Source organism: Sebastes umbrosus, chromosome 22, assembly GCF_015220745.1.
Source record: "Sebastes umbrosus isolate fSebUmb1 chromosome 22, fSebUmb1.pri, whole genome shotgun sequence".
Taxonomy (NCBI): Eukaryota; Metazoa; Chordata; class Actinopteri; order Perciformes; family Sebastidae; genus Sebastes; species Sebastes umbrosus.
The window spans coordinates 22,920,190-22,947,275 of record NC_051290.1 but is presented as its reverse complement, the minus strand read 5'-3'; the positions used below and the strand labels follow the sequence as shown (position 1 = coordinate 22,947,275).

The 27,086-nt window shown below is 42.6% G+C and overlaps 1 protein-coding gene across 2 annotated transcripts in view; it reads left to right on the top strand.

Annotated features, from left to right (window-relative positions):
• nhsl2 (NHS-like 2) overlaps positions 1-27,086 on the top strand; it is a 237,857-nt gene that overhangs the window by 5,325 nt on the left and 205,446 nt on the right. The window contains exon 1 of one of the 2 annotated variants that reach the window (XM_037759703.1): positions 22,349-22,661. The exons of the other annotated variant lie outside the window; for it this stretch is intronic. Coding sequence (XP_037615631.1) covers positions 22,559-22,661 — 103 coding nt within the window. The 5' untranslated portion in view covers positions 22,349-22,558. Of the gene's footprint in view, positions 1-22,348; positions 22,662-27,086 lie in introns of those variants that run through there. 2 annotated transcript variants of the gene reach the window in all.

Here is a 27,086-nt window from a genome sequence, read left to right as displayed (position 1 = left end):
GGGCAGAAATCCTGACAGCTTGTTTCAAATGCAGAGTTTCTGAATACGGGCTGTGTGTATTTCCCTGTGGATTGAGTGTTTCGATACTTTCACAGTATTTATATAGGACCTAAGCCTCCTTTATAATATAAAAACATGAAAATCTCACTTTTTATAATATGGGACCTTTAAATCAACAATGATCCATGTTTGTCATTTATGTATATAAACTGGAAAAACAAAGTTCGGAAACTTGTGTTTGGTCGATTATTTCTCTGTTGTTACAATGCTAATTGGCATTGTGTTTTACATCGTTGGAAAGCCTGTTTATTTACCTTTGCAATGATGTCCAACTTGTAAGGATCATGCATTTGTGGGATGAGCAGCACAGCTGATTATGTGGGGAGCGCCCAAGAAAAATTTGCCAAAATGCTCTGCCAATGGTAAACAGTGTATTCTCCTGTTGGTATTGACTCTTGTTTTGAGTTGTTTGGTGGATTGGATGATTGAACTCTCTATCAGTAACGAGGAACAAACAAGACATATTGGCTATTTTACACTTTATTCATTTAATACACCGTCAGGAGCCTCAGTAGCGGTGGAAGATCCATACGCAGCCACAACAGCCTGGCACCTCCTCCTCATGCTGGTCACCAACCTGGTCACACGTTGCTGTGGGATGGCGTTCCATTCCTCAACCAGGATTCGTTGCAGGTCAGCCAACGAGGTTGTGTTGGTCACTCTAACACGTACAGCACGCCCAAGCTGATCCCACAAGTGTTGAATTGGGTTGAGGTCTGGACTCTTGGCAGGCCGTTCCATTCTCTCTACTCCCACATTGTGGAGGTAGTCTGTGATAACCCTGGCTCTGTGGGGGCGAGCGTTGTTTCTTGGAGGATGAAGTTAGGTCCCAGATTGAGGAGATATGGGATCGCCACTGGCTGCAGAATCTCATCCCGATATCTCACTGCATTGAGAAGGCCTTCAATGATGACAAGCCTTGTTTTGCCAGTGAGGGAGATGCCCCCCCCCCCCACACCATGACACTGCCCCCACCAAAAGCTGTTACTCCATCGGTGCAACAATCAGCATAGCGTTCTCCCTGTTGTCTCCATACTTTGACCATGCCATCCAACTTTGGCAGACAGAACCTGGACTCATCACTGAACATGACATTCCCCCACATGTTCAGGTTCCATTGTCTGTGTTGTCGACACCAGCGCAAACGGGCCTGACAGTGAAGGGCAGTCATTGCAGGCTTCCTGGTAGCCTCATGAGAATACACTGTTTACCATTGGCAGAGCATTTTGGCAAATTTTTCTTGGGCGCAACCCACATACTCAGCTGTGCTGCTCATCCCACAAATGCATGATCCTTACAAGTTGGACATTATTGTGAAGGTAAATAAACAGGCTTTCCAACGATGTAAAATACAATGACCATTAGCATTGATACAACAGAGAAATAATCCACCAAACACAAGTTTCCGAACTTTGTTTTTCCAGTATATATATATATAGTATGAACAGTATTTTGTGAATAGTGTGGATGTAAAAAATAGGAATAAACACCACCATCAGAAACCTAAAAATAAAGACAGAGGTTCATGAAATATATTTGAAAATAATTATTACATAATGAGACAAGAGACTACTTTTTTCATGCATATGTTGTTTATTTTTTTTCTAATAAATGTTCTCCAGTTTATCACAGTTTTGTTGATTGAAGCGTGATGAGAAGATCCCAATCTCCCCCTAGACTAGAGGATTAAAATCTAATAAAAAATTCCAATTTTTCGCATTTTGACTTCTTCTCTGGTACCAAGTGTTAGTAAACAGTGAGGACAGTTCCCTTTGTAAGAGGTGCTTTTTTGTCTCCTCATGCTATAACAACCTGTTCTTCTGATGAAGTTCTCGTGCATGGCCTCTATTGATTGAACCTAAACTTACCATAACTGTGGTTCAGGTTAAGGGAACTGCTTAGTTAAGGTGTGGGGAAAGATCGTGTTTTAGAACGGATAATGATGAGAAAAAATCACATTCTTTTCCCCTCATTCGTGGATGTGTGCTTTTCCTTCTGGCTTCCCCCCCCCCCCCCCCCCCCCCCCCCCCCACCCCCCCCTCCTCCACCTGCCAAAAAAAGAAGTCGGTCAGAGTTGCGTAAGACCGTGCTGAAACACATGTTCCAGGCCTGGATGAGGGGATTTTTCCACCCAGAGTTTAGAGTTTGTTCAGGAGTCGGATCTCCTCGACACGGTGGAGTGCCGGAGGGGTCGGAGCTGGGATGCTTCACCCCCGAGTCGCACTGATACAGAGGAACAGGAAGTGACTTGATAACAGTCCAATTTCCACTGGAAGCTGTCACTCAGGAGGGGCTGAACTCGAGGCGTTTGTCCTCTGTAGCTTTGTGTTTCTACTGGGTTTATTTCCTGCCTTTTGGAGTATCCCAAATATGTGAGTGGGAACCAAAGTTTCATGTTTTTCTTTGGTGCCTTAATTCTGTGGGAAACCACATTCCTCCTCTGACCCAGAGCTGATTTTAAAGGCTGATTTCTGCTGAAGTTTGTTGCTCCCTGTTCGGGTCCGACGGGCCCTGTTGAGGTTAAAAATCTGCTCTCTGTGATTTGAAATTTTGAGCACATTTTTCTTCTGGACAACTCCCAATCAGTGACATCACAGCAGGTGTTTTCCCTCAGCTGTCAAAGGCAACGCACCTGCTATGACATCAGCAGTCGGGGCGTGGCCTGAAGAGTAGTGTGACCCTTTATAGCTTTAATATTGGCTGCACAACTACGTGAAAAGATCAGTATTATCCAATACTTCCATCCATCCATTATCTGTAACCGCTTATCCCATTCGGGGTCGCGGGGGGCTGGAGCCGATCCCAGCTGACATTGGCTGATAGGCGGGGGGGTTCACCCTGGACAGGTCTCCAGACTATCACAGGGCTGACACATAGAGACAGACAACCATTCATGCTCACATTCACACCTACGGGACATTTAGAGTCAACAATGAACCTAACCTGCATGTCTTTGGACTGTGGGAGGAAACCTGAGCACCCGGAGAAAACCCACGCTAACACGGAAAACATGCTAACACGGGGAGAACATGCTAACTCCACACAGAAGGGCCCTAAGTTGAATTCGAACTCTTGCTGTGAGGCGACGGTGCTAACCACTGCACCACTGTGCAGCCCTATCCAATACTTCAATCACCCAAATCACAATATAGTTGCATAGCTTTTACTAGAGAATGGAACTGTAGAGAAGTCGGTTTAGCTTTGGGAGTGCAGTGCAGATGTGTAAAACGTTCTAAAGTTAGTGTCTCCAGAGGGAGCTGCATAAAGTCTGATAAATGACCTCAAGTGATGTCACTTGAGTCAGCGTCTGTGAACTGAACTGTTGCTGGTTGAGTTGCGTCGTATCTTGACACAGAAGGTTTGCGCTAGTGTTGTCACGATACTGGAATTTATAACTTCGATACAATACCTTGAAAAATATTGTTATTCGATACCATTTTTGATACCACAGGAAAAAAATTGACACAACGTTGAGGGCACAACATTTTAGATTTTTATTAAAAGACGAATGGCGGTGTTTGTGTGTTTACTCAGATTTTATGCATATGGCGGTGTGTTCTTTATACTATGACAGTTTTCATAAAATTAGATTTAAAAATGTGCAATATATCGCCTTGCTTACAGTATAATATATTGAATCGTAACCCCCGTACCATGATACGTATCGTATCGCCAGATTCTTGCCTATACTTTGATGCATTCGACAACACCGGTCTGATCGTGGTTATTCAGGTTTAGGCAACAAAACTACGTGGTTAGAGTTATAAAAAAACCATCATGGTTCATCTTAAAATCAGTACGCTTGTAAAGTAACTGAAGCTGTGGACGTGACGCTTCGCTTATGTCCGCAGTAAAAATAACTTAATAAAATATAACTTTTGGTTTCTCACGGACGCCGAGTTGATGGAAAGTTGTGTGTTTGTTTGATCCATCCACCACTAGGGACGGGACGGTGAGGACATTTTCCCACCGGTTAATAAACTTGTGACAACACCGGTGTTACCGATTACATCGGACATTTTACAGGAAAAGATGGCGGTCAATATGTGTAGAGCACTTACTTTGATCTTTAACGTCAGGTGGCGGTGTGTCTGGCCTCTCCGGTCCAGCTTTGGCTGCGGTGCCGCAGGTTTCCGCCTGGCACCCCGCTACGCCGCGCACACCGACTGTGACTGCTCCGTCCTCCTTACGGAGATTACCTCATGAACGTTATGGTTCCCTGATAGCGTTGGGTTTAAATCTGGAAAATCGATATCTGAATGAAAATCAGGCGCGTTTGCTTTTCGCTTTGACAACAACATCTGACTCCTGCTGCTCTGAGCTGACACTCCTACGGAGCAGATGCATTCACTGTCAGTTTGTAGCGTCCGCCGTCCGACTATCTGTTGATAACATGCCGCTGATACGCCAAAATGAACTAAATGGGTTTTATTTCTGTAAAAAAAGCAAAAGGACGGTGGGGGCGGTGTAATGTAATCGATGTGTGCTTGACCACCGTGTAACACTGGTAACACCGACTACCGCAACAAACCTATCCACCACCCGTCCCACCTCACATTCTCGCTCTTAATCCTACGTCAGTTGCTCTGAGCATCTAATAATGAAGCGGACGGGTTTACATTGGAGTTAGTTGAAAGCCTGCTGTGTCTCATTCAGACGCTCAATGGTGCCTTGCCGGTATCAAGATATCTTTTTCTCCCATTTTACCTGAATGCTGCACAGTATGAAACTCTCTGCGACAATATTTTGATTTGGGACGACTTTAATAGGGCTGACCCTCTTAGTCGATTAGACGTCTAATCGGTCGTTTTGGTCTCAGTCGACAAAGATTTCTTTAGCCGATTAGTCATTTCTTATGCTTTTTTCATGCTGAATGACGTATTTCTAAGAAACCTCTGAGCACATCGCTGGTAAACACACAATTTGAAGTGGTGCTTTTGTGTGATTCTTTGTGGAGAAACTCAGTTTTACAGACCTGTCGATTAAATCAACTCATCGATTAGTCGGCAAAATGGTACGAGTGTTAGTGGACTAAGAATTTGATGGTGCAGCCGATCAAAGTGGTGCGTTTAGTGGTGAAATTAACGAGTTACAGGGTGGCAGATAGTACGTACTTTCAGCTGGTGCATTGAACATCACACCCTGGTATATACGAGTATCTGTTCTCTCCTTCCCACAGTTTAATGAAGGGAATGTTTCACTCTAAACTTTCCTTTCAAATCCTGTTATGAAAATCAAATGGTTGATTGAGAAAGAGGCTTTAACTCTCTCTCTCTCTCTGTCTCTCTCTCTCTCCTCCCTCGTTCCCACGGGTGGACATCAACCTCATGACTCAGTATCCCTCCCCTGTCGGCCCCTCTGTAATTCCCCTTCTCTTCACTTCTTCTCTTCCTCTCCTCCATTTCACCCTCCAACACTTCTCAGCATGCGTCTGACGAACACCGACTCGCAGGAGGCAGAAAAATCCTTCTAAAAAACAGCTTGGGGAACTTGTTTTTTAGAGATATATATTCTGGTTCTGACCCGACAAAATGATGCATTCAGTGGCGACGGATGACTTTGGACATCTGAGCTTTCGTTTGGGAGATGTTCTGTAATCCCACTGGTTTGCATTCAACACCTTTTCAGTGTCAAAATATTCACTTCTTCTTCTCCCCTTCCTCCTCCCCCACCATCTCTCTTCCTACAGGCAGTGATTCACAGGTCAGCCTCCCCGCCACCACTCCAACACACCGCAGGAGAGAAAATACTTCTATTTTTTAATCGGTTTTTTTATAGTTAAATTCAATACTCAGAGCTGCCAAATCGCCAGAAGTGCAGAACTTTTAAAAACCAAGTGGAGTTATTCATTAAAACAATAACATCTCTCTGAAACAAGAAGGCTAAAAACTGTAAGACGCTCTTTTGAATGTTCAGTATTTCTCTGTTCATGCTGAAGAGATTTAAACCAGGAAAATATATAAATATATAGATTTGTAAAAATGTTTCTATGCTGTGACTCTTGAGGGGATCTGTACTAAACAGAGATGTTTTCTTGAGTCTGTAGAATATGATGTGTCGGCCAGGACATCTCTGCAGCACCACAATATTTCATTTCAAATGGTATTTTGACACATGCTTTGCCTTTAATAAATATAGTGATTTCCTCCTCATCCCGCAGTCGGCCATATTGTGATTTTGATAAAATTTGGATTAATTGTGCAGCCCTATTCATGTCACATTTTCTTGTCCGATTGTCTTTTTCTGTCATATATTTGATATTTGACAGGCAGCTTCCGAAAAACATGATTCGTGAGCTACAAAATCCAACCTGGAAGTCAGACGATAAAATAGTCGTACACGTTGAGTAAAGCTTGACGGGATTTAGTTTTTTTTTTTCATCTGTTAGGATCCAAAATGACGCATCGATCGAATGTTTTCTTTGTCTCATCTCAGTCTCATACTGGGCTGGAGGAAGTTGTGTGATTCAGTGATAATTCCAAGAAAGTCAATAAAATAGATCACCATCTGTGTGTGTGTGTGCGTGTGTGATATAAGTGTGTGTGTGTTCAAGGTCAGTGAGACGCTATAGTAGATGTTCTACGTTTAATGTTTCTGTTAGAGCTCTGAGTGTTTTCACTGCTTGTTGTGTTTTAAAGTGAAATAGAGTGGGTTCCTGCAGAGTGTGTGTGTGTGTGCGCGTGTGTGCGTGTGTGCGTGTTGCGTGCGCGCGCGTGTAAATGAGGAAACGACCAGAACAGAAAGAGAGAAAGTTTTGTTGTTCTCCAAGAAAACGAAAGCGAGTTGTGGATTCAGGTAACAGAGTCGGACCTGCTAACTACTTCCTGTCTTGGCACAGAGCCTGGTCCATTTCATACAAACACACACACACACACACACACACACACACACACACACACACACACACACACACACACACACACACACACATAGGTTACTACGGCAACCATTTGGAGCGAGTGTACTGTTGTAGGCCTCCGTGTGTGTGTGTGTGTGTGTGTGTCTTGTCTCCTCGCCGTCCTGCTCTCCTGCTGTGAACTGTAGTTTTTCTTTTTCTAATATGGGCTCCGATTCGTCACCGACAAACACGACGAACACACACTCTGCTGAGCTCCTCTAGTCTGGAGCACTGTCTGGGAATATAAAACAAATGTACAGTATGAACAAGGAATGACTGGGAATTATAGACAAAGAAAAAAAAGTGTAGAAGAAGTCAAATGAGGAAAGATTGACAGAAGTAGAGAGATAAGAAAAGAGGAGGGGATGGGAGGGAGGATGGGAAGATGAGAAGGAGAGATTGACGGCTGAATAACAGGAAGTTATGTCATTTGAACGAGTTGAGTTTTCCTTTTGTTTTATGCTTTGTGCGTCTCGCACGTCTTGTGCGAGGAAAAGTGTCCAAACTCGACACAAGTGATTGAGTGTGAGTGGCGCGGAGGTATGAATGTTTGAATGTTTGAATGTAACGGGCTTCTGTAGCTGCAGAGAACAGCAGCTCTCAGTCTGTAGACACTGAAGAACATTCACAGCCAGAAGTAAATGTTAAGGAAGCAGCTTCCACAAGTGTTGCAAGCAGAGATCACACTGTGAACGTTAATGAAGGACAGGATGTGTCCAACAGCCAGGTGTCATGTGAGGACGACATGGACTATGACTGTGAGTCAGACACAGTAACTGTGGGTGAAACCTCTAACAGGTTCACAGATCTCTATTCTTTAGAGGACATCAACCAATTCTTAGACCAAATATTCAAAAAGTCTGTTAAAGTGAGCGATTACTTTGGTGACACTGGTAAGTTCATCAGATCTGTGAATGTGCTTAAGAGACTGGTAGGTTATGACCTGCTAGATGAAAGGAAACGTTTCCGCCTTAAAAAGCACATTACTACACTGAGAAAAGAAAAAAAAGGTAAAACTGCTAAAAAGACCAAAAAGTCAAATGATCATGTACAGCACGGTGTCTTCCTCTCTCTACTGTTCTCTGCTTGTTTCATCTGGTCTGTTCCTCCTCTCTGACCTCTTCATGCGGAGCCTCAAAATAGGGTCGTTGAATATTAATGGTGGGAGAGATTGGCAAAAAAGGGCTCTAATTTGTGTAGATTTTAACTGTACTTTAGATTTCACTGTAGACAGGACAGGTGAGGAATCCCATCCACAGTCATCTCAGAGCCTTAAAAGCATCGTTACACAGCTGGATCTGCTAGACACATGGAGGGTCAAACATCCACAATCCAGACAGTACACATGGGTGAGGGTCAGCAATAACAGGGTGAGTGCAGCCAGATTAGACAGGATCTACATTTCACCGAATCTCAACTCTAGATTAGTCACCAGTAGTATAACTCCAGTTGGTTTCACTGACCACCATTTTGTTAGCATAGATCTGATCATCTCGCCAGGTGAAAGGGTTAAGTACTGGCTTTTTAACAACAAGCTCCTGCAGGACAGTGTTTTCTGTCAGAGCTTTGAGTGTTTTTGGCAACAGTGGAAAACCAAAAAAGCTGATTTTGTCTCTTTGAAACTGTGGTGGGAGGTTGGAAAAGAACAAATTTGTGTTTTTTGTCAGCAGTACACCTCGCATTCCACTGCTAAGATTAAGGCAGCAGTCCGGCAGCTTGAAGCCGGCATTAGGGATATTGAGAAGGGGACTCAGATCCCAATACGGGTCATCTGCTGCAGGAGAAGAGGCTGGAGTTGAGCTCCTTCCTGCAGGAGAGGGTCAAGGGGGCTCTTGTCAGGTCTTGCTTCCTCCAGCTTAAAGGCATGGATGCCCCGAGCTCGTTTTTCTTCAATCTGGAGAGATCGGTGGCGCAGAGGAAGCAGATGATCTGCTTTAAGCTCCCAGGAGGCAGAGTGACCACCAGTCCGGGTGAGATGAGGAGCCATGCGATGGACTTTTACGCTGACCTCTTTGGGGCAGAACCTTGCAACATGGAGTGTCGCGCGGAGCTCCTGGAAGGTCTTCCTCAGCTCAGCCCGGAGGAGAAAGCTGTTCTGGACTGTGAGCTGACTCTGGAGGAGTTGACAGTTGCTGTCAACCATATGGCATCAGGATGGGCACCAGGGATTGATGGTCTCTCCACCGACTTTTACAAGCGTTTTTGGAATACCCTTGGGCCTGATCTACATTGTGTTTTGTTAGAGTGTCTTAGAACTGGTTTTCTTCCTGTCTCCTGTCAGCGAGCAATGCTCTCCCTGCTGCCCAAGAAAGGAGACCTGGCTTTACTCAAGAACTTGAGGCCTGTTGCCCTCCTCTGTTCAGATTATAAGGTGCTTTCCAGAGCCTTATCAAACAGACTTAAGGACATCCTGAAACTGATGTACATACAGACCAAACTTATTGTGTTCCTGACAGGACAATCATGGACAACATCTTTCTCATGAGAGATGTGCTTGCTGTGTGTAGATCGGACAATGTTAATTTTGGGATTGTCTCTCTGGACCAAGAGAAGGCTTTCGACTGGGTTGATCCCACTTATTTGTTTTCTGCACTTAGGGCTTTTGGTATTGGTGATGGTTTTCTGGCTTGGGTTGGTTTACTGTATAGTGGTGCACAATGTATGGTGAAGATGGGGGCAGGGCTGAGTCGGCCGATTCCTGTACAGCGAGGGATAAGGCAGGGTTGTCCTATTTCAGGACAACTCTACAGTTTAGCCATCGAGCCCTTGCTGTGTAGATTGCGAGGGCGGCTCAGTGGTCTCTCACTGCCTGGCTCCTCTAGCTTTGAGCGTCCTCCTATGTTTCTGCTTATGCAGATGATGTTTGTGTTTTGTCTAATGCCAGGAGGACGTTCAATGTTTGCAGGATACCCTATCCCTGTATGAAAAGGCCTCAGAAAAGGGGAAAGAGGGCCTGAAAGTGCTGAGGGTGTTTTTGGGCACAGATGGCTTTCAGAAGAAGAACTGGGAGGGACTTAGGGAGAAAGTGTGCGCGCGGTTGTCTAAATGGAAATGGTTGCTACCCCAGTTGTCGTATAGGGGAAGAGTTCTGGAGGCAAATAACTTGGTTGCTTCGACTCTTTGGCACAAACTTGTTGCTCCATCGCCACCAAGAGGCCTGATAGAGGACATCCTGGATTTTTTCTGGTCTGGCCGGCACTGGGTCCGGGCAACAGCTCTCTACCTGCCGGTTGTTGAAGGGTGGCAGGGACTAGTAAACATCCAGTCCAAAATTGCGTCATTTAGACTGCAGACTGCACAAAGACTGTTTTATAACTGCAGTCTAAGCTGGCTTGACATCGCTTGATTGTTGCTGAGGAGAGCAGGACGAATGGGATACGACAAACAGCTCTTCCTCTTGCAGCCTGAGGACGTGGAACTTTCTGGGCTTTCACCGTTCTACACCTCTGTACTGGAGGCATGGCAGATTTTCAACATCACTCGCACCACAAATGAAACACCGGGAATGTGGCTGTTTGAGGAACCTTTGTTCTTAAACAACTCTACAAGGACTCAAACACTGCAGTCTGCCAGTCTGCGGGCCGAAGTTCAGAGAGGCTGGCTGCACCAAACTGGGCCATCTGATGAGGAGGACGACAACATCGCTGGATGCCCTGAGAGATGCCCTCTGAAAAAAGAACTGTATCAGGCCTGCGTCAAGGTTCTGAACCTGCGCTCTCTGGCAGAGATAAAGGAGTCAAAGTGGACTGGGTTGTTTGGTTCGGATTTTTTCCCCGAAAGGCAGCTGGCGTACCCTGTACAAGATGCCCATTGAAAAGTGGACAGCAGACCTCCAATGGAGGGTTGTGCATGGGCTAATAGCCACGAACAGATACAGAGCGCACCTGGATCCTGAGCTGGGGGAGGAGTGTATTTTCTGTTCTCACGTTGAGACACTCGAGCACTTATTTGTTCAGTGTCCTCGGCTGTCGGCACTGTTTGACCTTTTAAAAAGGTGGTGTCAGGGTCTGGGGGAGGTTTTTTGTTTTGATTTGTTTATCTTTGGCCCTAAATACTGTGCTAAAAAGAAGACTGTTCACACACTGCTGAACTTTTTGTCTGGTTCTGCCAAGTTGGCCATCTGGCTGACGCGCAGGAACCGGGCTCAGGGTGCTGGCAGCGTTGACTTGGTACCGGTTCTGGAGGGACTGCTGAGATCCAACTGAGGGTGGAATACACATACTACCATATGATGGACAATGTGCAGGCCTTCAGCCGCATATGGACTGTTGGGGGGGTTTTATGCTCTGTTGGGGAGAATGGAGAGTTGATTATTAATCTCTGATCAGAGATTTACATTGCTGGTTTTGAATGACTGTGAGTTTTTGTTTGTTGTGTGTTCGGCTCATTGTGATGATGAGACAGTGATCTGGTTTCTCTTTTCCCTGCAAATGTTAAATAAAGGGATGCTGAAAACCAAAACCTCTTCCCTCTCCTCTTCTCTCTCCTCTCCTCTCTCCTCTCCTCTCCTCTCCTCTTCCCTCTCCTCTACTCTCTCCTCTCTCCTCTTCTCTCTCCTCTTCCCTCTCTTCTTCTCTCTCCTCTCCTCTCTCCTCATCTCTCTCCTCTCCTCTCCTCTCTCCTCTTCCCTCTCCTCTCCTCCCTCCTCTCCTCTCTCCTCTCCTCTCCTCTTCCCTCTCCTCTACTCTCTCCTCTCCTCTCCTCTCTCCTCTTCTCTCTCCTCTTCCCTCTCTTCTTCTCTCTCCTCTCCTCTCTCCTCATCTCTCTCCTCTCCTCTCCTCTCCCCTCTTCCCTCTCCTCTCCTCCCTCCTCTTCTCTCTCCTCTCCTCTCCTCCCTCCTCCTCTCTCCTCTACTCTCTCCTCTCCTCTCCTTTCTCCTCTCCTCTCTCCTTTACCCTCTCCTCTCTCCTCTCCTCTCTCCTCTACTCTCTCCTCTCCTCTCCTCTCTCCTCCAAAAAGGCAGATTAACACAGGTTCCTGTTCATTTATAATGGACATGTGTGTTGTGATATTTAAACCTCTTATCTACGAGATATTTTGATTCGCCATTGTTTTTTATAAAACTGCCAGTATTTGAAATCTACACAGTTAATTTCTCGCCTCAAAAATGTTCAGAAGTGAATTTAGTGATGAAATAGCTATGAAAAATGTAAAAAAACAAAATGTGGCTGCTGTTGTTGTTACTGTAGCCTGTACCATTACAGCGCTTTGCATTGTGGGTACAGTAGGCGAGGTAGACTGGTCCGATGCATACTGGAGATTTTTTCCAAATCAGTATGAAATCCAGGTATTTTTGGCGTATTGTTTTTGTTCGCACACTACATACTACACACTACATACTACACACTACACACTACATACTACATACTACATACTACATACTACATACTACATGCTACATGCTACATTTTGGCCAAATCAGTACGTATTACTAGTATAGTATGATGTTTATAATACAACCCATGAAGCACAAGAAGCTTGAAGAAGATTGATAGATCGCAACAAAGATCCCAAAATCTTAGGCTTTCTCCACAGTGTGAAAAATAACAAATACTACAGGAGTCCAGCAGATTGAGTAACAGCAGTGATATAATGAAGGAAGAGGCCCAGTGTGTGTGTGTGTGTGTGTGTGTGTGTGTGTGTGTGTGTGTGTGTGTGTGATAAAATACAGTACATGTGCAGAACAGCACTCTCTCCTCTGCAACTTTCCTACGACTGTTTTATGAGTGTAGATGTTCCAGTTTGTCGTCTCACTTGCTTACAAGACTCCTTCTCCTTCTCCTTCTCCTTCTCCTTCTTCTTCTTCTTCCTCTTCTTCTTCTTCTTCTCTGTTTTCTCTGTGTGTGTTTCTCACTATCTTGTTCTCTGCTGCACACACACACTGTCCACCTCTCTCTGTAGTGCTACATGAGGACAGTTTATACTATCTCCTCCAGAGCAGATTCCTACCATAGAAGAAGAGGGAGAAGGAGGGAGAGGGGGAGAGGAAAGGGGATCTGAGGATCCAGACGTGTAGAGAGAGAGTGTGTCAATGGAGGCTCAGTGTTCAAAGACCCAACTCCAACGTGAAACCAAAACTAAACGTTGACTTTATTTACACTTGCTAAGTAACATTACGTAAGAAAGTTTGCTAAGGGAGGTTATATTTATGCTAGTTACATTGTTTGAGTTTTTACGTTACGTTGCTAGTTTATTATTCAACGCATCTTCAGTTCGTATGATATTTTACGAAAACGTATTCCTCGTTTTTTGTCTTTTCCTCCAAACGTCCAGCAACACATGTCAATTTCTGCTCTTAACATGCATACAGTCTTTTCAAAATAAACTTCTTCACAGGAAACAACTTAGTTAGGTTTAGGAAAAGATGGCGGTTTGGGTGAAAATAACTTTGTAAGTGGCGGAACTTAAGTACGGAAGTTACGTGACAAATAAATCAACGTTGACTTCTGGTTTCACACGGGACACGAACGCCGGTCTCCTGGTGAAAGTTCGGTGTTTTTTGACCCAGCCGTCCACCCCGACTTCCTATGCTACGTTTGTCGCTCTTTATACTTCCTGGTTCACGATTGCTTAGATTATATACTAATTGATTACGTGGGTTATATACGAATTACAGTGCATTACTTTTCGTAGGTATAGCTAAACATAAACACAGGACTTTCACCCAGGAGACTGCTGTCAGTGTTCCCACATAATGTTGACTTTAATGTTTGACCTTTATTATGTATAACGTTACGAAAGAATGTCCATTAAGGGCAGTTGTTCTTTTATTTATGCTAGTTTTTACGGTTGTTACGCTATGCTGTTACGTTACGTTGGTATGTTGTGTTGTTATGTTATGTTGTTACACTATGTTATGTTACATCATCACCTTAGTATTTCAACACAAACCATTATCTTTTTCCTAACTTAACCAAGAAGTTTTGTTGCCTCAACTTAACCAATTGTTTCACAACGTTAACCACGTAGCATTGTGCATTTCTACAAGCGTGCTACTAGGCTGATATGCCTGATAAACGTCGACATTCAATATATCCGGTGCTGTGTGTGAGACCATACTGAACAAACACAGGACTTTCACCCAGGAGACCGCTGTTAGTGTTCCCAAATGAATGTTGACTTTACTATTGTTATGTATAACGTTACGAAAGAAAGACCGTTAAGGGCAGTTGTTTTTTATTTACGCTAGTTCTTGCGGTTGTTTCGTTACGCTGTTTCGTTACGCTGTTACGCTACGCTGTTACTCTATGCTGTTACTCTACGCTGTTACGCTACGTTGTTACGCTACATTGTTACGCTACGTTGTTACGTTATATTGTTACGTTGTTACCTTACGTTGTTACCTTACGTTACGTTAACCCTAACCCTTATCTTAACCAAATAGTATTGCTGCCTCAACCTAACCACTCGTTTCACAACGTTAACCACGTGGCATTGTACGTTTCTACAAGCTTGATACAAGCCTGATATGAAACGTGTTTATGAAACGTATGTTTGGTTCAGAAACGTCGACATTCAGTATCTCCTGTGCGTTGCAGGAATATACAATGCCAACATTTTTTCTGGCTTCTGGCGCCATTGTTTGTTTACGTTCTTATTCCTGTAAGTCCGTCCCCATGACATCATCCATCATCATCAAGTGTAGTCTGTCACGTCTCTTGGCCGAGTCGTTGGAACAGCGTCACCATATCCACCAAAACACCAGTAGTCACCAGTCAAACGTCAGCGTCGATCACACAACAAAAACCGTACATGTGGAATGTGTTTATTTTCTCCTGACAAGCCTCATTAGTGCTTGTGAATAATGTCCTCTAGGTGACCCACGTGTATTGTACACCTGTAAATGTTTCAGCGCGTGTGTGTGTGTGGTTATCTGTGTCTGTGATGGTCGTTGTGGTAATGAGCGAGTTAACAGACGGCGTCATGTGTGCATGTGTTCGCAGTACAAGCAGGTTGCATCAATGTGTTTCTGAGCAGCGCTGTTCTCTCGGGGCTGTAACGGACAAAAGGCTGGCTGTCAACACCAACACGCTCAACGGCGGCCAAGGCATGCTGTAATGGTGGACGCAATCACTTCCAGATGACGGACACAGATCAGTGTGTGTGTGTGTGTGTGTGTGTGTGTGTGAGAGAGGGGAATATCACTTCATTGTGGAGGGAGTTACCTGGTTTACTTGCTGGAGAGAAGAGAGAGGGATTGTAGTCAGTGCATATGTGTCTGTGTGCTTGTTTCCAAGTGTGTTACCACACACAGCAGGGTAGGAAAGGAGACAAGGAGACAAGAGAGCAGGAGAACGGCTTTTTACTGCTGAAAAAAACATATATATATATATATGTTATATATATATTACAATATTTATACTTTTTGTACTTTATAAATTGCAAGTTTCTCTGCAGGTTTGAGAAATTACACACAACTCTCATGGTTATGAAACATTTTTAAAAGGTTTAGTGGTTAAGAGGACTTTTGTTCTTAAAAGTTAAACATTTTTCAAAAGATTTATAAGATTTTTTTAGATGCACAGGTACATTGACACAAATTAAGACAATTGCTTTTCTGCTTCTAATAATGACGATTTTGTTAACCTTTACACAGTGGTGGAAGACACTTCTACTTAAGTAAAAGTACCAATACTACAGTGTAGAAATACTTTGTTAGGAGTTAAAGTACTGCATCGAAACTCTTAAGTAAAAATGCAAAAATGTTAGCATTAAAATATACTTAAAGTACCAAAAGCAAAAGCACTCATTTCAGAATAATCTATATTATATTATTGAATTATAATTATTGATGCATTAAAATGTACATTAGGCCACTTTAATGTTGATGCTGGTAAAGGTGGAGCTTATTTTTGTATTATATACACTGCTGGGTAGCTTGTGAATTCCACCAGTGGATCATTAAAGTCCTATATTTAACCAATCATACATCATCATTTATTTGTTGATAATATTTTGGATTAAAAATGCAAAGTAACTAAAGTTTTAAGAAAAAATAACAATATTTCGAGTAGAAGTATAAAGTAGCAGAAATTGGAAATACTCAAGTAAAGTACAAGTACCTTAAAGTTGTACTTAAATACATTACTGAAGTAAATGTACTTTCCACCACTTTATAGTGGTGGAAGAAGTATTCAGATATGTTAATAAAGTAAAAGTAGTAATACTACAGTGTAGAAATATTCTGTTACAAGTACAAGTCCTGCATTCAAAATGTTACTTAAGTAAAAGTGCAAAAGTATTAACATCAACATATACTATAAGTACTGAAAGAAAAAGTATACATTATGCAGAATGACCCATTTGAGAATCATATATTTTATATTACTGGATCATAATTAGTGATGCATTATTGTGAGATAATTTGGACTACTTTATATACTGCTGGGTAGCTTATTCTATAATAATACATCATCATTTATTAATTTATTAATATTTTGTTTTAATAATCTGAATCTGCAAAGTAACTAAAGCTGTCAAGATAAATGTAGTGGAGTAAAAAGTACAATACCGGCTTCCAAAATGTAGCTAATGGAGTAGAAATATAAAGTATCATAAAATGGAAATACTCAAGTAAAGTACAAGTACCTAAATTGCACTTAAGTATAGTATTTAAGTACATGTACTTAGTTACTTTCCACCACTGTACAGGTATAGGTTTAATTTACTAACTTAAAAAAAAAACACCTGTACTAACTTATTTTATTTAAAATTAACGTAACATCTGCAAGAATCCAGAGTCCATCACTAACGCTCTGCATGTTCACCGCCTTTGAGCTCCGCAGCGACATCCTCTGACTGAGCTTGGCATTTCAAAATAAAGGTTTTTAGAAGGACTAAATGAAGAAGTGAGTTCAGTTTTGGTTTGTCGGATCGGTGAGTTGAAGTGTTTCTTGGCAGCGTGTTGTGGCGAGGAGGCTGGCTGAGTGAGCGTTAGTAGAGGAGGAGGGATACAACAACAGAACACACAGTTCTGACACCCAACACATGGACCTGGACACCCTGATGAGTGTGTGTGTGTGTGTGTGTGTGTGTGTGTGTGTGCCTCCTGCTATACCAGCCCACTACCTGGCAGCCGTGAGGCTCTGTGGTTCGGACATAGTGTGAATAAACAGTGTGTGTGTGTCTGTAAACAACTCCCAGACCTGCTACGTCCTGTATTAACACCATGTTTGATTGGAGTCATTTATGAGTCACGCTAAATGTTTGGTGAATCGCCATTTTTGCTTCATCATTCAGCCTGATGTTGAGTATATGTTCACCTAATTCTGTATGGTTGTGGGCATTACTTTGTTTAGTTTAGTATCTGCCCCGTCAACCTCATTTACAAATGTGACACAATCTACAGACAATAGCACAAAACAGTAAGAAATAACAAACAGAGGCTATGATTTGTATTTGGTAGGGTAAGCCCCTGGACACACTGGGAACGTCAGGAGCGTGTGGCGGCTGCATCGCGTGGTGGCTGCATGATTCACGCGTCGGGTGTTCACACCAGTTGCATTTCAGCCCTTTCTTTCTACATAGAGTTTGCCTTTTAATGGTCATTCCATTTCATTATAAATATAATTTCTATTTATTTTAGACAGAGCAAGGTTAAGAAACGTGTGGTAATTTGTAAATAATAGTAATAATCCACAATTAAAACTCCGTACGATATTCATTCATGGAGCTCTCCAAGTCACTGCGTGTTCTACAACACTCTCCGGCACATATTTCAGAATAAAAGCCTTGTGTTAACAAATGAAGGAATTCTGTCCACAGAAAAAAAATGCTTGAGGGCTTCTATTTTGAAATGAAAGCAGAAAGTGTTGATTTAAATTTTTCATCTCCGTAACATATTCTACAGATAGACATGTAAACTGTAGTAATGTAGCTGATATGATGTCAATATGCAGTCAATAGATCACCTTCACTGTCCGTGACATATTCGACAGATGTCTAGACATGGAAACTGTATTATGAAGCTGATGTGATGTCAATATACAGTCAATAGATCACTTTCACTGTCTGTTGTTGCTGTGACGCGCGGCACGCGTCAAAAATAGGCGAGACCTCTATTCTCTAGAAGAGCAGCTGAGACGCGTGTGATGACAGTGTGGCTGCTCTAACCTGTTAACTCAGACTCCGAAATAAAAAACAACAGGTAACACAATCGCCACGCGCGGCTGATGTTCCTGGTGTGTCCGGTCGGTGAGGGTGCCAAGGAGAAGAACTCTACTTGTAGGAGAATAGCTGGTCCACCTTAACAGCCCACCTAAGTGATCCTGTTGCCAACTTCGGGGCTAACCGTCTTCACTTTAATCTGCAGCTGACAAGCAAGCCCCCCAGGAAGAGTGCTGGTCGTTGATGCCAATTTTCGTATTGGCCAAACGGCGGTACTGCAACTTCCGTGTCCGTCACGTGATGCCATTGGGCCAAAAAATACTTTTTCCCATAGACTTACATTGGGAAAGAGACGTCTGTAACTCAGCGGATAATTTATTTTGAGGTGAATCAACTTCCCAGTACGAACACTCTGATAGTCCTTATTTGCCATGTTGAGAGCCGTTGATAGACGATAGAAATGCTCACATTTAGCACCTTTAATGATATGCTGCTTGGCTTTAGAAGCAGCCTTAAGCGATGTTCACACTATGGGCGACATCGCAACAGTCTACGAGTCATTTTGAAGCCGGAGACATGAAGCTACAAACTGACGCCCGACACTTGATGCTACGTGACGGGCGGCGACCCGGTCAAGCGTCAACCAATCACATGTTTTTGTTTCATCCTGTTGGTTTATTGTTTCTCCAGGCGGGGGAAACAACCATCAATGAACACCAGAACACTGACTCTAAATCAGGTTTATTGCCAAGCAGGTTTTCACATACAAGGAGTTTGCCTCACTATCTTGGTGCATAACGATAAACAGAGTGAGAGAACAGAAAAATAACAGAGGATGGCATGTGCACATCTTCAGGTTTTTTTGCTCTGTAATTGTATTTCATGAGCTCAGGTTGGTTTTACTGGTATTAAATGAGTTTCTTTAGTTGTCTGTGCAGCTGATTAATCTACATGTGTGTGTGTGTGTTGGTGCATGTCCTCTATCTGCCCTCTGAGTTCCCTGTGTGAAGCAGGCACTCTGCCCTGACACACACACACACACGCACGCACACACACACACACACACACACACACACGCACGCACGCACGCACGCACGCACGCACGCACGCACACGCACACGCACACACACACACACACACACACACACACACGGCTTGTTTACTTGTTCCATTTCACTGCAGATGCTCAACAGCTCTCAGTCTGATTAGATGGTGGAACATTTCACTTGAATGCCATTTAAATGTGCAACACTAGTTTTCATGTTCTGATGCAGTATAACCTTTAACCCTCCCAAACTTTATGATTAAACCCTCTCAACAGATAACGGTAAAAAGGCACATATTCATCTAGACTAAGAAGCAGACTAACTGACACAATCCCTTTCTTTATTTCCACACTGAATGCTCATTTGCAGACTGATTAGCTAGTTGACACTTTCTGCGGTCTTTGTTGCTCCTACCAGAGCTGGTATTTGGTCAGTACTCACCAGTACTTTATACTGGGTACTATGACCCCCTAATGAAGCCGGCACATAAAAGCTTTCTTAAAGGGTCTGTTTGTAAGAATCAGAAATGTCTTGTTAACAGCGACACCTGTGGCCGTTAAGTAAACGAAAGTCAGCGTCCTGTTGCTCGCGCTTGTGCTCGCTCTACATAGACATGAAGGAGCATCGCTCAACACAGTGAGGAGACACACGTCAGCTAAAAGCACAATATCACTCTATAATTCAGCTGCTTGGCAGTAATGTTAGCTGACCAGACGAAGGTCTCTCCATGAATCAATGCTGATCCTAGTGTTGGCTTTTCCTGCCTCAGCCTCCCGACTGTGGCCGGAGGGAACAGGGGAGACACCGGAGTTTTGGTAAGAGATGATAACGTTTCTCATTGCAGAGCCCCGTCACTTCACAAGACACGGGAAACCTCTGTTGGTCTGGAGGAGCTGCAGCAGTTATTTCTGCACAAATGTCCACTGTACATTCACTAGATATTCTCAGAGCTAAACTAACTCTTCTGCAGTGTGGAGTGTGCGCGCATGCACGTGACAACGGAGCGAGACAGTGAGAACGAACGCGGTGTGTGAGTGAAGGCAGGTAGAGGAGCAGAGTACAGCAGAGACTCCGGTCCTGGAGACCAAAGCTACGGTCTCCCCCGCGTCCTCCGACCGCGGCCAACACTGTTTAACAGACGGGCTTCACTAGATACAACCAAGAGGTTTTGGTGCTTCCGTGTAGTTTGTGTTGGAGTCTGAGTCTGAACAGCGTAGCCACACGCGAGCGCGCATGGGACACCGACCCGGATTGATTCATACGTTTAAGAAGTTAAAAACAGTCCCTTTTTAAATGTCATTTGTTTACTTTTCAATGAACATTTCAGAGCTTTGACATCAGACATCTCCACTCAACTGTGTCATTGCTCATGACTTTATTCAACGTATCCTCATACAACAGTTTGTTTATCTTTGTGCGTTTTCCTTCGAATGTCCAGCAACACATGTCAATTTCCGCTCGTTACACGCATGCAGTCTTTTCAAAATAAACTTCTGTCTTCACAGGAAACATCTTAGTTAGGTTTAGGAAAAGATGGCGGTTTAGGTTAATATGACTCTGGTAGTGGCGTGAGTTAAGTACGGAAGTTACGTGACAAATAAATCAACGTTGACTTCTGGTTTCACAAGAGGTACGAATACCGGTCTCCTGGTGAAAGTCCGGCATTTTTTGACCCACCCATCCACCCCGACCTCCTCCCTACGTGGTATTTGTCCCTCTTTATACTTCCTGTTTCACGGCTACCTGGATGACATACAAACTGATTTACTGGGATATATTTATAAGAATTACAGTGCATTATTTTTAGTAGGTACAGCTACGAACGGTGTATGAGAACAGCCTGTGTCATTGCATTGTTCAGGCTGCTCTGAATACATCTGTTATAATCACTAGATTAGAAACATCATGGCGTAAACTTTCATCGTAAACTTTCTGTTATTCCGTCTAAACAATCCACCAAAATGATCTACTGAAAACATTTAAAGAGAGAAATAGGCGATGATGTCACTGCTGAATCTGGTGCAGTTTTAGAACTACATCGCCTAGTTAGAAAAAATATTGAATATCGCAATATTAGTTTTGCGATACTGTATCGTTATTTTTAATTAATAGTTTACATGCAAAGATTAATTCAGTCATAATGTTATTCCTCCCACAGTAGTGCTTCTAATGTCGGAGGTAGAGCTGCAATGATTAATCGATAAGTTGTCATCTTTTTAATTAATCAACTATTTTGATAATGGATTAATCTGTTTGAAAAATTCTATGATCGCAGCTTCTTAAATGTGAATATTTTCTGGTTTCTTTCCTCCTCTATGACAGTAAACTGAATATCTTTGAGTTGTGGACAAAAGAAGACATTTGAGGACGTCATCTTGGGCTTTAGGGATCAACATCTTTCACCATTTTCTGACATTTTTATAGACCAAACAACTAATCAATTAATCGAGAAAATAATCAACAGATTAATAGACGATGAAATTAATCGTTAGTTGCAGCCCCGGTTGGATGTTACAGGGACTGTGATGAATGCAGATCCCACTGTTCTGATTGCATACAAAAAGTTAACTTTTTATACTCCGATTTTATGCATATGATGGTGTGTTCTTTACGACAGTATTCCTAAAATTAGATTTTTTTAAAAATCGCAATTTAACGCAATATATTGAATCGTAACCCCTGTATCGTGATACGTATCGTATCGGCAGATTCTTGCCAACACACAGCCCTACTAATCAAATGAAGCAAAGAGATGAGTGTATAAATATGATGACAACAAATAGGAGTTACATGAACACACACATTAGGCCGGACTAGAAGATCCCGAGTCAGAGGAAAGTGTTTGACAAATGCTGAATATACTGTATACAACATAAAAATCAATGATGTTTGTGTTGCGTAGGTGTGTGTGTGTGTGTTTAGCATATGTTGCTTTGTGTGTTTCCTCTTGTGTGTGTGTATGTGTGTGGGCAGGGCTGACGCAGCAGAACTGACTGCAGCGTGGCGAGCGAGAGAGGTGACACACACACACATATACACACAAATATATTTATACTCGGAGTGATGCTGCAGAAATATAACAGTCAGACGTGACTCGCTGCCTGCAGGTATGTGGAAAGATCACACACACACACACACACGGGTTCGGGGTTATCATGTGAACTGTCACCGTTGTAAGTTGCGTTGAGAGGAAGAGACCTCGTGAGAGAGAGCGGGGCAGTGAGGGGAGAGAGAGAGAGAGAAAGTGTAATCAAAGGGGTGAGGACGGAGAGAGAGAGAGAGAGAGAGAGAGAGATCAGGAGGAGGAGAAGTGAAGAGGGGAGTGAAGAAAGAGGACGGACAAGTGGACAGAGAGACGGATAGAGAGGAGGAGAGTGTAGTCAAAGTAACGGAGATAGATAGGTAGATAGATAGATAGATAGATAGATAGATTAGAGGGGAAGGAGGGATGCGTTGGAAAAGGAGGCGATCGCCAGCTCAGGGGAGGACGGGAGTTGATGAAAATGAGGAGAAGAGCTCAGACACCTCCTTCAGAGTGCATCTCTTTAAAGGTAGAGTGTTTGCCGCATTAATGTCTTGTCACCTCAAGTGTGTTGTCAAGTGAGCAGTTAGTGCATCAAATCAATATGTTACCTTCTGTGTGTGTGTGTGTGTGTGTGTGTGTTGACTTAAATAATAATTTTGCCGATTTAAGGCTGTAATTTACAGTGATGGAATGCAATTAAGTACATTTACTAAAGTACCAAACTTAAGTACAATTCGGAGGTAGTTGTACTTGACTATTCGCTACTTTATACTTCTACTTCACTACATCTCCAGCCGGCTAGACTGTCATCAGGTTATTAAATGGGCGTTATCAGTGGTTATCAGACCCATAGGGGCCTGCTACACCCACTAGTAGGTGGGTTTTATTTTTGGCATCATTGAGCAAAAATCCCATAATACCCTTTCAGCATATTGTAATTCAAGTGTTCTGAGAGAAAACTAGACTTCTGCTCCTCCTCATGGCTCTGTTTTCAGACTTTAGAACATCTAGCCTGTGACGGGAGACGTTGACCAATCACAGGTCATTTCATTGAGAGAGCGTTCCTATTGGCTGTGCTCCGGTCATGTGACTGGAACTTGGCGTTCCTTCAACAGATTTCACAATGGCGGCGTCACAAACTTTCTAATTTTCCAGCTAAACCGTGCACTACAAGATGATTCTGAGAACATCTGAGGAGAGAAATAGGCATTAACATAACATAATATTGATTCATATTTGATCAGTGCTGCCTAGTTTTACCGTTTGGTCGGAGTTCGCGAGTGATTGACAGCCACATAGACAGCAGATGGACAGCGGACCTCAGATCAGCTCTTACTGCTTGTTTTTCTCCGGTCTGTTTTTTAACTTTTTAATTCATTTTTAATATTTCTTTTAACCATTTAACCGATAGCATTAATCAGTTAAAATTCTTAATGTTGGTTGAACGGTTAATTATTAACATTCTTTGTTCAAAACGTTATATGCAGTTTTTGTGGCATGTTATAACGTGTTGCTGTTAGGTTTCGCTTTCACTTTTACAACGCAGTAGGTGTAGCAGGCCCCTACTGACCCACATCTATGAGGCTGATAATGCACATTTAACGAGCTGATAACTGTCAGGTGCCATGTCAGAGGGACATTTTTACCAGCTGAACATTAAAGTGATGCTTACACATGAAAGCATCAATAATTATGTTCCAATTATATGATATCTATTATTCTGAGTACTTTTGGTACATTTTGCTGCTAACACTTTTCTACTTCTACTCCAGGTAAAAATTTGAATGCCGTTTTACTTGTAACAAAGTATTTCTACACTTTTGTATTTGTATTTTTACTTCAGTAAAAGGTCTGAGTACTTCTTCCACAACTGGTTATGTATTTATTTATTTAGTTCTAAAAACAGTAACAGAGATATAAGATGCTGGTTTCCTGTCTCTGGAAATGTTGGTTTGATTGTGACATTTGTGGTTCTGCAGACGTTCCTGTGGTCTGGACACAAGATTGCATATTAGGACAATAAAATGTTGAGCAGTAAGTGTATATTTAGTGGGATATTTGCACTCAGCCAAGATGAATAAGGTACTCGGTTCTAATGGACAGAAGAAATAATGTCTTTGGTTGTTTCTGCAGCATTGATCACTTGACGCAGACGTACAGTACCTACCAAGGATAAACTCTGAGAGCCAGTCAGAAGTTACACTCAAAGATGAAATTATGCCACGGAATCCTGCCAGACCTGTAATACTGTGTACTTTGCGCGTGGAGCCAAGATAAACAGATGTCTTTCATATGTGGATGCTTGACTCATTCCAAACAAATGAGCTTAAAAGAGGACTCTATGTGGATGCATTACCCAAACCACCTCTCACCGCCTCTGCTAGCCTCTGCTGGTCTCTGCAGCCTGCAGCCAACACATAGACGCTTGTTTGAATCATTTTGCTATCAAACATCTGTAGCTCTTATTATTTAACTGTTTTCTTCATCTATCATCGTATTTTACCGGTGGTTTGTTGTAATGTGGTTGTGGTGAGACACACAGAGAGAACGTCCCTGGCAGCTGGACGCAGGACATTGAATTACAGTAGACATGGCCTGGCAGCGATGCATTGTTGATACTGTCCTGTTTTTATAGCAATCCTCATCTTTCTTATCCCGTCAGAGGAACTCAGAATCAGGTGTTTGACCTCCAGGATGTCAGTTTTGTATTATTAAGATGTATTAACTGTTTGAAGTTATGTATATAAAGTGAAACAAATGCCTTATATGTTAGATTGTGTCAGTCATTTTAAAGGTGCTCTGTGGAGTTTACATTCACTGTTTCTCACCAAAACACGTTAGCAGTGTCTCCATTCACATCTTTTTATGCACATTTTGAAGTATCTCATTAGAAAAGCTGTATGGAAATGGCAAAATTTGACAAAACTTCCTCAATTGTGGAAAAAAAGTTTTTACTTTTGCTTGAGGTTTGTCAAAAGAGTTGATGTGCTTAATAGATTACTGATTATTGTCGAATAAATTCTGACGTAGCGAACATTTAACTCACATGACTGATCAGCTGTTTCCGCTGTCGACATCTTCTCGGATCGTCCCATAACGTGTGAATGCTTCTCTTCATCTCTGGATATAGAAGTTTTTATTGGACTTTATTAGTTGTAATCCACAGAAGACATTCCACAAATGTGTACCATGAGTTCCAAATATTTCACTATCCACAAACATGATGACGGTGTGTGTATTTCCCTGTGGATTGAGCGTTTCGATACTGTCACAGTATTTATATAGGACTTAAGCCTGCTTTATAATAAAAAAACATGAAAATCTCACTTCTTTATAATATGGGACCTTTAAGTAAAAGATATGAGAACTTCTTCCACTACTGTTTTGCACAGAACTAGGCCTATAAAAGCACTCTTTATGAAGTTAACAACCTCAACCATGCAACAGATTTACAATATCACATCATGACTGTTTCTGTAGCGTTTGCTGTCTGTCACTAAGATTTGACTGATGGCATTATTTCTGTTTGAACGGCTGATTTTGGAACATCAGGTTGGGGGGAGCACAGGAGGTTTTTCTTTCATATCTCTGGCCACTACTGCAGTTTTGATTTCCTGATTTTGCACATAATCTGATGTAAAGAGTGACTGTATGTATCACTCAGATAAAATCATTAGTTTGAGTAAAGGGTTTGTCCCCCATACATTGAGGAAATGAATGAATCTCTTTTAAAACTAAATAGATATATTTTGACCGAGACATTTTCTGGGGACATAAAGTCCTGCTCTGCTGTGTGAAAGGGAAATACAACAAGCTGGTGTTTGTTTGTGCCAACCAGCCTCAGGCTAAAGGACGGTCTGCTGTGCGACCCTGCTCACATGGCAGGGCGAGACAGACACACTGCTCCTGGTTTATAATGTACCTAGAAATGTCTGTTGTCCTGGAGGAAATTTCCTGAAAGATCTTAAAGAGGAAAAAATTAGCCTGATTCATCAGCTCTCCATCTGTCTCTCTGTTGGATCCTTTGTGTGTCCGACTGGAACAGCTCCGTCTCTCAGGCTGACATTTAAATGTGCCCCGAACGCTTTAAATGAGCTTATTTGTCCGTGTCGTCTAAAAACTCTGTTGTTGGAGAGCCTGAATGAAGAGAGGGAAGCAACGCTGTATGTTCTCACAGGATTCTGCACCATTGTGCGTTTTTGTGAGGCCGAGTTTGACCCCAAAATGCTGAGAAATTTTAAATAGGAGGTCAAGTTTTCACTTTTCCAACTTGCTGTTATGGCAGCGTAGAATTCACTAAGTTATGTTTATCAGAGAAGTTCTGATTTTGCACAATAAATGAAGTAGCTGTTGTGAATTTCCGGACTTTTAGTTAGACAGTATATTATAGAGTAGAACTTGGAGGACACCAAAAATTTGAAGTCAGCCTCAGCAGGTGTCATCATCTTCTGAAATCATCCGCAGGCATCTGAACCAGCGTGCAAAAGAGGAGTTACAGTTCATCTGCATGTTAATAATGGTAATATATCAATATTGTTTTAGTATTAAATATTAGAATCTTGGCAGCAGCACAGAAAATAGGACCGACTAGTTCCACAGCTGCTGGCATGAATACTAACGCTCTGTAAACTATACAGTAAATAAAGGTGAAGTATTACATGTAAACTGTGCAGTTCTTTTGCATATTTGAAAAGCTCATTTATCAGCCCGGTCGCACGAAAAGGCGTGTGAATGACACGATAATGCACAAGTGTGTAATAAGAACGCCGTTCTTGCTTAGGCATGTCATTTTCACGCCATGTAGTCTGTACTGACTGCAACATAAACGCATCCGAATTAATATGCTACGTTCAGAGCTATTGAAGTAGCATAAAAAGGGAGAAAGACTGCTGATGGTGGGTGGGAGGTGAGGTGGACGGGTCCAACAAACACAGGACTTTCAACCAGGAGG